Below are 14742 nucleotides of genomic sequence, written 5' to 3'. Positions count from 1 at the left end.
GGACACTGGGAGGGGAAGGGAGGGATGGTCAGTGGGGGGAGGACGGGGGGGGGGTGACATGACACCAGGAGGGAGAGGGAGGGTCAGTGTAGGGGATTGGGGGGGTGACAGGACACTGGGAGGGTGGGGATGGAGGGTCAGTGTTGGGGGGCTGGGGAGGTGACAGGACACAGGGAGGGGTGGGAGGGATGGTCAGTGTGGGGGAGGTGACAGGACATGGGAGAGGGCAGGTCACTGTGGGGCAGGGCCGGGGGAGGTGACAGGATGCTGAGAGGGAGAGGGAAAGGTGGTCAGTGTGGGGGAGACTGGGGGATGACATGACACCGGGAGGGCGAGGGAGGGTCAGTGTGGGGGGTTGGGGTGATAGACACTGGGGGGGTCAGTGTGGGGGTGACAGGACATTGGGAGGGGGTCAGTGTGGGGGGTTGGGGATATAGGACAGTGGGAGGGGGGTCAGTGTGGGGGGTTGGGGATGACAAGACGCTGGGAGGGGGGTCAGTGTAGGGGGTTGGAGTGACAGACGCTGGGGGATTCAGTGTGGGGGTGACAGGACACTGAGGGGTGTCAGTGTGGGGGGTGGGGATGACAGGACGCTGGGAGGGGGGTCAGTGTGGGGGGTGACAGACACTGGGGGAGTCAGTGTGGGGGGTTACAGGACATTGGGAGGGGGGTCAGTGTGGGGGGTTGGGGATGAAGTGTGGGGGGTTGGGGATGATAGGACAGTGGGAGGGGGGTCAGTGTAGGGGGTTGGAGTGACAGACGCTGGGGGATTCAGTGTGGGGGTGACAGGACACTGAGGGGTGTCAGTGTGGGGGGTGGGGATGATAGGACGCTGGGAGGGGGGTCAGTGTGGGGGGTGACAGACACTGGGGGAGTCAGTGTGGGGGGTTACAGGACATTGGGAGGGGGGGTCAGTGTGGGGGGTTGGGGATGAAGTGTGGGGGGTTGGGGACGATAGGACAGTGGGAGGGGGTCAGTGTGGGAGGTTGGGGTGACAGACGCTGGGGGATTCAGTGTGGGGGTGACAGGACACAGAGGGGTGTCAGTGTGGGGGGTGGGGATGACAGGACGCTGGGAGGGGGGTCAGTGTATTTAGGGGTGACAGACACTGGGGGGTCAGTGTGGGGGGTTACAGGACATTGGGAGGGGGGGTCAGTGTGGGGGGTTGGGGATGATAGGACACGGGGGGGTCAGTTTGGGAGGTTGGGGTGACAGACACTGGGGGGTCAGTGTGAGGGGTGACAGGACATTGGGAGGGGGGTCAGTGTGGGGGGTTGGGGATGATAGGACACGGGGGGGTCAGTTTGGGAGGTTGGGGTGACAGACACTGGGGGGTCAGTGTGAGGGGTGACAGGACATTGGGAGGGGGGTCAGTGTGGGGGGTTGGGGATGATAGGACACGGGGGGGGTCAGTTTGGGAGGTTGGGGTGACAGACACTGGGGGGTCAGTGTGAGGGGTGACAGACACTTGGAGGGGGGTTGGGGGCTCAGTGAAGCAGAGACGGGGTGGAGGGAAGGAGGAGTTAGTGGGGAGGGGAGCAGAGGGGCGTGGTCTCCGCCAGGAGTCTCGAGATGGGAGGGGGCGTGGCTCCGGCGGGTGCCCCGCTCTCTCTCAGCAGCAGCAGGGGGAGCGCCTCAGCCTAGCTCCCTCGCGCTCTCTCAGAAGGGGAGGGGGAAGGGGAGGGAAGTGGGCGTGGCCCCGCCTGGCTCCCGCGTCCCCTCGCTCGCGCGCTCTCTCTGCCTCTCTCCTCCTTCACAGGGTGACACGTCTGCAGGGTGAGTGAGTGGCATTGGCAGACTGTCAATCCCTCACCAAAGCGGCCATCAAACAACATAAAACACACACAGTCACTGGGCTGCTGGGCTCATAAATTCCAGCTGGCTGATATTTTTGCACATTGCTTTGCAGAGAGTGTGTAATTAATTTTTTTACAGTTCTTTCCCCTTTATTTCCGCTCTTTTCTTTGCACAAGTTCAAACTTTTGATAGCTGCAATTTTGTCCCCATTGTACAGACTTGGGATCATTTGTTATTTTTTTTGGGGGGGGAAAGCAATTTTTTTCATCTGTGTTTGTGTTTTCTTGGGCTTTTTTAATGTTGCAATTTGGGGATGGGGGTGTTTGCTTGGTTTGTTGTGGTTTTTGCTGTTTGCCACCCTCCTAACTTTTTAAGGATTTGAAAGCAAGTTTTTTGTGTTTTTGTTTTTTAATTTGCCTTTTTTTGCGAAGAAGATTTTTTTTTGGACAAGTGGAGGAAAGACATAAGCAACAATAAAAATAAAAAGAAGAGAGGGAAAAAAAACGTTGGAGGAAGATTGTACGAGGGAGAGAAAACTGCAAAGAAACCTCATCAACTCATTTATTCAAGCCACAAATATAATTATGATGAAAGAAGATTGTAACTAAAGAAGGGAGTGATTTACTGCATTGGAAAGAAGAGAGTGGAATAAACAACTGAGAGCCGGTGAAATACTAAATACTGATTTAAAAAAAAATATTGCGAGAGCAAATAACAACAAACAGGAACTGAAATTGACTACAAGAGCCAGAGATTTATTTGCATTTTCTTTTCTAAGCACAAACCTCCTTCCTCTGATTGTAAGGCTGTTTTTGCCGTTTCTCCTGCTGCTATCTCTAAAAGTGCATTGATTGGGCTGCGGTAGGAGGTATGGATGATCAGTCCAGGATGTTGCAGACTCTGGCCGGTGTGAACCTGGCTGGCCACTCGGTGCAGGGGGGGATGGCTCTGCCTCCTCCCCATGGACATGAAGGGGCAGACGGCGACGGCAGAAAGCAGGACATCGGAGACATCCTCCATCAGATCATGACCATTACTGACCAAAGCCTGGATGAGGCACAAGCAAAGTTGGTTTCGTCTAATTAAACCTTGTCTTTTTATGTGTGTGTGTGGTTTTTGTTTCTCTCCCTTCTGCTCCTCTGTAGAGACCAAGCGTCTCACAATTAGAGCAACTTAATACCGTAGGAGAAATTTCAAGCAGCAAAGGCAAAATCAAAGTTGCTATTAATTATTTGTAAAATATAAATATGTTATGCTTGTACCATTATTTCCTGTTCCATTTTATTTACACTTATGCGTGGAAGGCTGTTGCTCAGATATTCCTATTTCCATTTCCTTGTCTTTAGACTATCTGGTTGACACTCATTTAAAAATCACCATCCTGCAATATTTGTTCTTCGTGAGACTTTGATTTCTTGTTAAGAAGTGTAACTTTTTTTTTTCTTTCTTTCTCCCCTGCCTCTGAAGTGGTGGCAGATGAATTACAAAGCTGACAAGATATTGCTTCAGGGAGAAAATCCTCAATGTTTGAAATCACAGTAAATACAAAACAAAGAATATGATCTCTGGAAGTTCTTCCCTTTAACAAATCAGTTCTAATGTAGAAGAATGGAAAGTACTCGAGACAGGCTTTGATTTATTCACTTAGTATACCAGGGAATTTACATAAAGCTAATTTGACTTAAAAATAAACATGAAAAGAAACCTTTAAAGCATGGCTTTAAAACCAAACTTCTGTGAGTTTCACAAGTCTGCAAGTGGCAGGGGGACTGGGGCTACCTGAATCTTTTACTTGTCATCCAGTCCCTGCTTTGGTGATAAATGAGAGAAGGCATTTGAAACTCCCTTTTATTTGCTCCTCTTGTCCCTGAATTTAAATATCCTCACATTTCTTCTTAATGTTTGCTACTTTGCACACAATATGATTATGTTGCCTGGTAGCCTACAGGGCAAATATGTACCTCCCCCACTCGCAGCCAAAAGCTGTAGCCAAAGATTCCTTGTCACTTGTAATTAACTTTGCTTCCTATTACTTTGCATGGAATATATTAACAATAAAATGCAGAGACACAATTAAATCATTTTATTGTGGAAAGGCGCCATGTTATCAAATAGCTTTTGTTAATACATTTGTTTTTTCCTATCTGTTTTTCAGAAAGCATGCACTGAACTGCCACAGAATGAAGCCTGCTCTGTTCAGTGTCCTGTGTGAAATCAAAGAGAAAACAGGTAAGAGACCAGGAGTAACGTGGCTTTAAATCGAACTCCAAATAGGTAAACATTGCAATACTTCTCGAAGCTTAGATTCTGCGAGCCTGAGAGCTGCTTTAGGCACCGCAGCCATCTTTGATCATTGCCTCCTTTCCTGCTTCTGATCTGAGGAGAGGAGGGGAGGGGAGGAGGAGAATGTAATAAATCTGGAGCAAATTTTACAATTCATAATCCCGATGTAAAATGAAATGTAGATGAAAATGATCGTGTGTCACCGTCCACAGAGTAAATTCCCCCTCTGGCTGCAATCAAGAAAGTAACACCGAGCAACCAGGCTCTCTCCCCCTCTCTGCCTTGTTTGTATGTCAATTTCTTAAAGGAGCAATGTGAGATTGGAGAAGCCAATTGCAAGGCAGAGTAGAGAGCAAGAGAAAAACATAGCGGGCAACTTTCTGTTTCACTCGGGCCACCTTATTGTTTCTCTGTGTAATTAGCAGAATATATGTTATTGGACACATTGAGTTGACAGATTCAAACGAGTACATTATGTAGGAAATTAACTATAGTCTTAAGAAATGCTTAAGGGTGTGTGTGTATCTGTGTATAAATGTGTCCACACATGTTCACATACATACAGATGTACGTTGTTGTATATCATACATTTATTTTTATGTACATTTAAATTGTGAGAGTTATATATGTACATGAGTATTTCTGTCTGTAGATATTGCTATTCATATCCATATATCTGTAGACAAAATATTACAGCAAAAAACACCCTGAAGTTTTCTAGAAGCTGTATTTCAATAATATGGACTAAAAAAGGGTAGAAGCAAGTTAGTAGCATATACTTTTATATATTTACAGTTAAGTTATATATCTTACTTTTTTTTACCAGTTACCTGAAATGCACTTTTCAAAATCTTAATTGTAATACCCATTTTAACAGTGTATTATTTAGAATTCTAGTTCTTGAGCTTGTTCTACACATTCAGGTTAAAAGAGCATTAGGGGTTTAACCTAGATATGTAATATTTTTCTTATAACAATAACACTTACCATTTATATAGCGCTCTTCATCTTTCAAGTGCTGTACAAACATTAATCATATATATGTGCTATACAAAAATATTTCTTCATATAATACAGAACATGTTAAAGGGATCAGTAAACTTTGTAAGCGTTAACATGTCTAAATATACCATTCTGTCTGGATGCATCACATTTTAAGAGATGATAAAACAGAAATGCTGTTGATGCTGAGGATACAAGAGCATTAACAATTAGACTGTACAAAGTGAAGTTATGAGTGTAAAAGTGGTAGAATGCTTTCTGCCAATATTTGTTTGTAGGGAGCACAGCAAAGTCTTTTTTTTTTTTTTTTGGTGCAATAATATTTTAAAACCAGAATTTTTCTTCCCAAAAGTGTTGACAAACTAATTTTGTTAAGATATATTAAGACACATTGAAACTTTATAGCAGCTTGTGTGTATGTTCTTTGACCCCCCTGACTTTAAGTTGAGAAAAATTAGTCACTTTTTAGAGGGAAGGATTTTGAAAAGTATTGTATGTAATATGAGAAGCAAGAGCATTATTAAGGTCTGACTAACTTGAAAAAAAAATCTGTATGCTACCTGTTTAGTTACTCTACAAAATTATAGTTCTCAATTGCAGTCTGAAGACAAAAAAAAATACATATGACTACAGAATAAGACTACAGAATAAGACATCAAACATTAAATCACAGTGAATCTTAACTAAGAAACCTAAAAGTGCATAGTTCTCAGTAAATTATGCTGCTTAATGTCCAAAGGTTTCCTTGCTATCTGGACTCCACTTCAGTTTCTGCTGACAGCTAAGCACTGGGGTATTGACTGTGTTGTGAATATTAAGATTGATTCTGCTTTATATTGCATTATATTGCTCTGGATAAGGGGAATGATTTCCCCCCCATCCCCGTGCCACACACATACACCCTTTGTGCCTTGTTCACAGTTATCCTCTTCTTCTCCCCCCATCCCTCCACTTTGGTTTATATTTGTTTTCTTGTCTTTTTCTAAACTTTTTGCCCAGCCAGCTCCAGAGCTAACTAAGCAACCTGCCTTTGATGTTTAGACATTTTGCAGCAGGCAGATTTCAATTAAGAAGGCATAGGGTCCTGTGATCACTTATTTGCACAGGGCTTAGCCTCACTGCTTTCAAAGGAAAGTTAGTCAACCACATGTCAGAGGTGAGTTGAGAATTAAAAACAAGTCTTTTCAGAGACAGGAATTACTGCCAGTGGGTGCTTGGTAAGGCCATTGCTGTTTCAGAAGCGAGAAGGAAACTGACAAGGGAAGAGATTTTGTGATTTCAGATGTTTCTGGGGATTTCAGTGATAATTTGTAAATTGAGATCTTGCTTTTGTGTCTTGACTTGGGGAGCCAAGTTTGCAAGTTATCTCTTTTGTAAAATAGCTAAGAGCCAACAAAGACTGAAGGCGTCTGTCTGGCCAAAGGCGAGATCCTGCCAGCCCCAGCAACTGGGAAGGGATAGGATTATGCACTGAGTGATTGATGGAGGTAAATCAACCCCCCTTCAAACAGTTCCCATAGGGGAATATTCACTCAAGATCTCCCAATTGAGATTAAATGATTGTATAGACATTAGTAAGTGTTACCAAAGCAAAGAAAATGTGAATTTCTAGCATCTTTTCTCTGATCTGTTTCAATGAGAAAAAAGTGCAAATACTCATCTATTGCCAAACAATTCTGAATTTGTAGGGTAAACAGTTTGGGATGCAATTTAAGTAGGGGTTCTTCTCCATTGGTCTTCACTGCCTTTTGCTCAAAATAATTTAATCAAGATGCAGTTGGATTGTGCCTCAATACTTAATTTTTTATAATTTGAGGAAAAGTTTTCCTTGGTGTTAGTAATGGAAATTACTGTCATGGTTTATCTCTACCTAGATTAAGGAGACAGAAAGGATATAGCCTCTGCATGAAGTGTAATTTCAGTCAAGTCTTTTCAGAAATAAGGAAGTAATGTAACTGTGCAGACATTTTTATATTTAATTGCATTAATTTTTAATACTTTGCTGGTGGATTATTATTGTTCAGCATAGCTAATGAGGAATTTGCTAGATTGGTAGAAAGAGAATGTTTAGGGGAACCCTCAATTTCAGGTGAATTAACCATATCAGATGCTTGTGGATCTCAAAATACATTTCCTCAGGGGTTAGTAGATGCATTATGTTTATTAAAGATTTTTCACTCTGCCATATTTAGGAGTAGGTAGCTGAAGAGTTTTTCTGTGAGATATTTTATCATGTTAAAAGTAATTAATTACAAAATCTAATCTGACATTTATTTTTACATTTAAAAAATACTGTGTTCTGTATAAATCAACTTTAAATAAACAAACAAACATATATTGGTATGTGTGTTCCTATAGGTTGCTGCCGGGTAGCAGGTTTTCATAAAGATGACTAACTGCCACTTATTTAATTAATACAAAGAAGATTGAGCCCCAAAGTTTTACTGAAGCCCCTCTAGTAAAACAGGAAGATAAGAAAAATGGGTCTGTCTAGTGGCCATGTTATGTTACATTTTTATCTGTATATGTTCTAATAGATGTCACTCCAGAATCTTAAGTTGTATGCTTAATGTGGAGTCACATCTGTTGCATACTTTTGTATCAATCTTTCTGTCCTCCTATTGATATCATAGTCTGATGTATGTATGTCATTTTGTCTGTACATTGTTTACTGTTAAGAAAAGCTTAGATTCAGAATCTGATTATCCTTACACTTTAGTAAATTTCTATACCTGAAGTGCTATATTTACGTATGCAAATATAACTGAAAATATATTAATTCTGATGTTCTTAAAAATGGTTAGGGAATTGCAGTTATTTCCCAGTGGAATTCCAAATTGTTGAGCTGTACTGATAGATGATCTGTACCATCATAGTCTCTAGCCTTTTTATGTTTGTTTTTAAAAATTACGTTAAAAAAAAATCCAAACAATGACAGCTGCCAACCAAACCCTAATTTACTGTCACCTCAAACCCTAAATAGCATTCATTTACTAGTAATGCCTAATGGCATACATGATGGTTTGCCAGATTTGTGGCCTTTCTGAGGCTTATAAGCAGGACTGACTTGGGAAGATCATAAAACTTAATGAACTTCTCGACTGCAGGAGGTGTCCGCAGGGGAAGAGAAAGGCCTGCTTGGCTGGTTGGGCTGGTTGAACTATTTTTTATGTCTAAAGAGAGAGGGGAAAAATGATGATTAAAAATGTTCTGCCTTCATGCAGAGTTTTGTTTTGAAGGATGAAAAGATTTTTAGATATGGTAAACAGATGAATAGCGAGAAGTTAACAATGAGATTAATTTCTTGCTATTTGCCATGTAAGCTGAAACCTTTATTTTTATTGCTACAACTCTAACTAGCCATCCATCGCCATTCTGATGATTAAAGGGCTATCTCATGCCCTCACTCCACAGCAAAACTCTTACATGGCACAATTCTTTGGAGGTTTTCAGGAACACCTCTAAGGATTTCACAGTATATCAACCAAAGTGGCCATTATATAATCAGCATTGGAAAGGCCTCATATTTCCCCCTCTTGCAGTAAGAATTTGAAAATATCAGCCCCTTCCTCTATTTGGATCCTTTGTAACTGAACTGCAAGATTTGTTTTCTTACATTAAATTCATCTTTAACTTTTTTCAGTATTTGAAAACTATCATATAATGCCAATAATTTGCAATAAAATAAAACAATCCCTAATTAAATGTTAAAAGATAAATGTGGAACGGTATAATAACATTGTTATAATTTATCTGTTTGCAATTTCATATTTTAAAAATAGCTATGTTATTCAGTTGAGATATTTAAAAAGAATGGGAATATGCAGTCCTCATATGCCCTTATCAAGTTCTTTAGTATAATTTTTAATTTACTTTGAGTAGGTTAGAAAATGAACAATGTGGATTAAAAATCTACATCTTTATTTTCGTGTGGGATTTTTTTCTTTTAATATTTAAATTTTTAGGAATAATCAACTAAAATGTCACAAAATTCTTAAATAGTATATTTTAAAAAGTATTTATTATTAAACATATATTCCAAATCATTACATCCAATAGTATGTTACGCTACTTACACCACCTTAATGGTAATGGTATCACTTTGCCTCATAAATGTTCTTCTAGTAAAAATTAAATTGAATTAAGTATCTGATTGCCATTTTGTCATCCGTTCCTAACCTACGGAGAGTCAAAATGCTATTTCCGTGGTGGTTCTTTAGCCAGTGTGAGATTTATTTATTTATTTATCTATCTAATTTATTTATTTTGGCCAAGAAAAAGAACGGCTTTTGTGATTTCCACCCCTCCTCCCCCAACAAAACGTCTGACATTTTGTCTTGTTATTGCATACTACCTTTACGCTAAGCCATTTAGGAGCTCCTTCATATATTTAAATAACACACAAGCTTTCACTTGATTACAAGGATCTGTTTCCAGACCATCTTCCCTCCTCCCCCCCCCCGAGATAAAATCAGACCTATTTTTCAATACTAACTCAGTATGAGCAGATAATTCTTTTATTTTCTGCCTCATTTTTAGAGGGTTTCATTTTGTTCTTGAATATTAAACAAGCTTGCACATTTGTAAATATTTAAAAATGATTATGAGCTACCACCAGGTTTATTTTATGACTATAGTAATTTAAATAATTTATTTTTGATTTGGTATAAATAAATATAATAGTAGGTAGTGGTCCAAGCCATGCAAGGCCATCCCGTATTTTACAAATTTAATAGATTTGTCAACCAGGTTTGTACAGCTTTCAGTGAAAGATACACATTTCCATGATTTGGTTATTATGCTAGCCTGATTCAATTTAAATATTAATTTGTGTGAAATGTTAATGTATATTGCAATCTACCTTAGACAAGTATATGCAGAATGAAAATATGAAATTGCTTCAAATGTAATAAAAGGTTTAAATACACAAGCAATATATGTTATTAATATATAATGCAATAAAGCAAGATTGTTTGTTTGGCTTATTTATTCTGAATTTTTTAAACTGTTTTACAGTTCTGTGAGTGTCATGTGATTATTTTTAAGTAAAATAAGAAGGAATAATAAGTTCGTATACTAACTTGTCAAAATAAATAGGGACTTGAGTTTTTCTTTACTTGTATAATTGATGGAATTAGATGTAGTTGTTTGTATTCTGTGAATTGACACCATGAGAAGAATGCTTTGTTTGTTTTCTCAGCAGTCATGTTTAATGCTATTCGCTTATCAAGGTGATCAGCATGGTTCAGATAACGCATGCCTGACACAGCCTGCCTTTTTTCACCATCATGTTGACCTTTTGTCACATTTGCTTTTCTCTGGTATGCAATTCATGTCTTTAAGTATGAATGGAGTAAATAATTCACATCAATTTTTAATATAAATTATTAAAGTTTGTGTCAGCTACTATAGTTCCTGCTTTTATTAAGTTAGAGTAGTACATCAGCCAGACTGATGAATTACGCTTTTCAGCTGGACATTAGAGCTATTCCACTGTGTTATCTTTACAACCTAAGTAAACAAGGGAGTTACATATGAAGGGAAATGAAGCTTGAATACTATTTATATATTTTTCAATAAGGGCTATGCATATTCTCGAGAAAGGGGGAAAATGCTAGCTAAATAGCTGTAGTATTTTCATTTGTGACTTCTAAAACTTTATTGTTTATAAGCTGTAAATAGAAACATAGCAAACACCACTGAACTTGATATTTTCTTCCTCATCTTGTCATTAGCCTTACATGAGCGCTTAAGCTCTAGCCAAAGGTTTAGATTTTGCTACTTGTTTTGTTTTTTTATTTTGTTTGTTTTGGAGTTGTTTTCTGGATTTTTTTTCTTTGTACCCAGTTTTTACAGACTCTTCTGGAGATGAGTGATAAATTAGTTCAGAGATTATGAAGTTTCTGATCTCTTCAGTCTTTGGTTATAAATTATAACGCATTTTACAAACGAAATAATCTGTTATTGAAAGTAGATTGATTCTTTTAAAAGAAAAAAATAATTATTTGATGCAGCAGCTATTGCAGTGCATATTTGTTGCTAAAGAGAGTTGAAACAAAGAACATTTTTCACAGAAGCATATAAACAAAATCATTATGAATTTATTTTTCTTATTTCATCTTAGTGTTTTTTATTTAAATTCTGTTGTTAAGGAGAAAGCCTATTTCAAGTTACCCAGTCATGTGAAATTGTTGTACCAATATCAGAATCACTGAATAACATGGGTCCTATAATACTACAAATCAATCATTTTGGGAGTTTGTCTATCATTTGTTTACAGGTCAAAACCTCTTGTTATATTTATATTATGCATCAATTTTAAAGCTAATCTCTTAGTCTGAATTGTCCAGCAGGTGGCTTTTCAAGTATAATTTTATTTTTATTTATTTATTGTAGGTACAAAAATGGATTAAATAATATTACTCTGAATTTAAAAAACTGAAAAGAGTAACAATTTTGCAGTATATGTTTACATATATGACTGAGCAAATGAAGGCATCTAGAGATCTTCCAGTACACAATCTAAATTAAGATTCTAAACAGGCATTACAGATGCTGGTAACTTTGGCAATTATCATTTTGTTTGGTGAACAGTAGTAAAACAGTGTGCGGTAAAAGTGTTTAGAGAGAGAGGATAAATAAATTGAACAGTTTTGCAATGCAAAGTGGTTTGTGGTGTTTTTGAGGATTTCTTGGCTCTTGCTTAACTGCTATTGTGAAGCCTGAAGCAGATTTTCCCATTGCTAATGCCCTAGAAGTATTAATTCACTTTGATATGCTAATTAGAGGGCATTATGCAAGAAATGAGATTAAGTGGCAGCATGAAGCCATTTGCCTGTCAGTAAATTGAGAGCTTTAGCATCAGGAGGAGCTTTGTTTTTTCTGAGTTTCTCTTGGTTTTGCATATAAATAAAATTGATTGAAAGGTCTAGAGAAGCTTCTAGAACATTGGTGATTCTTTTTCTCTTTCTGTGATTATTTAAACTTCATGTTAAAGGCTTTCTCTGAATATTAATTGATCTAATGGGAGATACTGAACATGAAGAATTTCATTGTATTCTCAATTACTGTACCTTAACAAAAGAAAAGTATTAGAATTCTTTGTGTCATCTGATTTTTGTGGCATTATTTCAGATATACCTTACAACTTTGTATTATAAACTCTGGTCAGTGTTAACTGTTACTGGGCTGATGTTCTTGCCAGTTTTAGCACAACAAAGGCCTGATTTCAGAGGTGCTGAACAGCTGAAGTCGGTGGTAAATGTGGATACCTGGGGAATCAGGCCTTGAGCTTTTATCATCCCAGCTCAGTTGTAGGGTGTTCCATTATGTCTTATGTAAATATACTTGGGATCATTTGGGGAGGAAGAAGTTGTAACGCTGGCCGTAGATTTTATTCAATTGCCAGAAAACTATATTTGAAGTAACCTTAAGGTGTTGACTTAAATCCATAAAAGCAAGGAAAATTCTGAGTTAATGCTTAAACTGTGCCCTTAACTCAACCCATTGAACCTATTTATTAGAGTATATATGAATCATGAGATAACTATGCTGAGACCCCAGCAGTATTATGGCACTGTGGGATGAGTCAAAGATAGTCTCTGATTTAGCTCAAAATTTCCTGGCTCTTGTAGCTTTAATTCAAACGCTGGTGTCTCTTAGATATAGTTGTGTTGTTCAGTTTCTCCTTTCTTATGGAAATATACAAAAATATCACAGAAGTAATGCAGGACAATGAAAAATTTTTAGTATCTCTGGCCCTCTCCCTGATTGCTTATAGGATATGAGGGTTTGTACCTCTCCACTGTATACATCTCCTTCATAGATCATTAACTTAAAGCCAATCAGGGGGTAGTTTTAGAATGGTCATGCTTGTGATGAGCCCCAATAATTAAAAAAGAAGCCCCAGTGCCTCTCAATGTGGGGCTCCACTGTTCTGGCAGCTGATTTCTAACACTTTTGGGGAATTTTTAACATCATGACGTAAGACATAATAAACCATAGTGACTTCTTCAGAGCCATATAGATTATCAAGTCATTGCAACTGGCATGCAAACCATGGTGTCTGTGTTCGTTTGTAACTTCCAGTAATATAATTAGTAGCTACAAGCATGCCCATAGGGGGGAGAATAAAGACCTCTCGCTATTGATTAAGAATCCTTACTACATTTTTTGTGAAATGTGGTTACCATATTGGCCCATTAACTGCTTTTGTAAATGAAATAATTTGGTTATTTTTAATCCCCACCACCATCTGAACTAGTTGAACAAATAAATCTTCATTTGGAATTCACAACCTGAAAACTTTCATTAACAAAATGAAACCACTTTGGAATTAGACAGGAAACAGAATAGTTCTGAAACCACAAAACCAAATTTTCTCATAAGAAGTAACCTAATGTGCCAAGAATGAGCAAACATTCACTTTCACGTTACAAACTCTTGAATAAAAATGCTAAATAATGAACACTTTAACAGGCCTATCTTAACTATATCCTTAATAATACAGACAATGGAGCACTGAAAGGCAGTGTAATCTAGTATATAGAGTATTCAGGACTGGGAGCTTAAAAGTTTTGATTTTTAATCATTTTGAAGCCCAGTCTTGTTCCCATTGAAGTTAGAGGCAAAACTGAAGTTAATGGAAGTTTTGCCACTGACTTCAGTGGGGCCAGTGAGACACCATTTGTGTCTCAGCTGACCTCTCTATAAAATGGGCATATTATTTTCCTACTGAGGATCATTGTGAAGATTAATCAACAAATGTTTGTACTATATGCTGAAGTTGTAAAATGTTATGCAGGTCCTAAGTATCATTAAAATTGCTATGATATGTTGTGTATGAAGAAATATAGGAAATAGCAATCTATCAAATCAATTTCTAGTGGCTATTATTACTTAAATTATAGTATTCCTAAATGATGTCCCACCTATTGAAGGATAACTAGATTAAGCTTTCCTTAAAGGATTTGCTTTTCTGTATATTAATTGGGGATGATAGTATTTTGAATCAGTCCTGTAGCAGAATGAAAACAGCATCCTGATTTTATATTTATTTTTATTTAATGATTAAAAAAAATAAAACATTGTCCACAATAGACAATGATTGGTGTTTTACTTTGCTGGTGATTGTTCACAGATACCATTACACAATTGGCAGGATATTTAAAGCACTGATTACAAATGTTTGTTGATTAAAGAAGCTTTTCATGCTTTTAGTGAATATTTGTAATTGTACTAAATAACACTCAGCTGTTTGCTTATTTTCTTATAAGTTAGATGCTGGTTGTAGGAATGACTGTCACTAGTAATAACAAGTTACATTAGATTGTGCAATGATTCTTATTTGACTTCAAGGATATTTATTACCATCTTTGTACAAATTATACTAACATGAAAAGTTGTGGAAATGATTGTGCACTAGATAAGGTGATACATTACAGGAGTGGTTGGGTTTATGGAGCTTTATGCTGAGGTTTTCTCAAAAATTATAGCACAGTCCTGGCACTATAAAACCCAGTGATACAGTTGATAATAACATACAGTGGAAGTATTTTTAGTTTTCACTTGTTATTCAAATAAAGTAGGAACTATCCGTTTTTCTACCTCCTATTTTTATCCCTTTGTTGCAATCTCTCTCTCTCTTTCTCTCCCTTTGTA

At 38.1% G+C, this 14742-nt stretch overlaps 1 protein-coding gene across 4 annotated transcripts in view; it reads left to right on the top strand.

Moving 5' to 3' along the window:
* The first annotated feature begins 1747 nt into the window (after positions 1 to 1747).
* Positions 1748 to 14742, top strand: part of PBX3 (PBX homeobox 3) — a 156279-nt gene continuing 143284 nt past the window's right edge. For 2 of the 4 annotated variants that reach the window (XM_050926732.1, XM_050926734.1), the window contains exons 1-2: positions 1785 to 2864; positions 3953 to 4026. In XM_050926732.1, the coding sequence (XP_050782689.1) occupies positions 2668 to 2864; positions 3953 to 4026 (271 nt within the window). In that variant the 5' untranslated portion in view covers positions 1785 to 2667. The other 2 variants (XM_050926736.1, XM_050926733.1) reach the window with 2 other exon arrangements.

Source organism: Gopherus flavomarginatus, chromosome 17 (genome assembly GCF_025201925.1).
Source record: "Gopherus flavomarginatus isolate rGopFla2 chromosome 17, rGopFla2.mat.asm, whole genome shotgun sequence".
NCBI lineage: Eukaryota > Metazoa > Chordata > Testudines > Testudinidae > Gopherus > Gopherus flavomarginatus.
The sequence above is the reverse complement of the archived record's forward strand: the minus strand, read 5'-3'. Positions and strand labels throughout refer to the sequence as shown.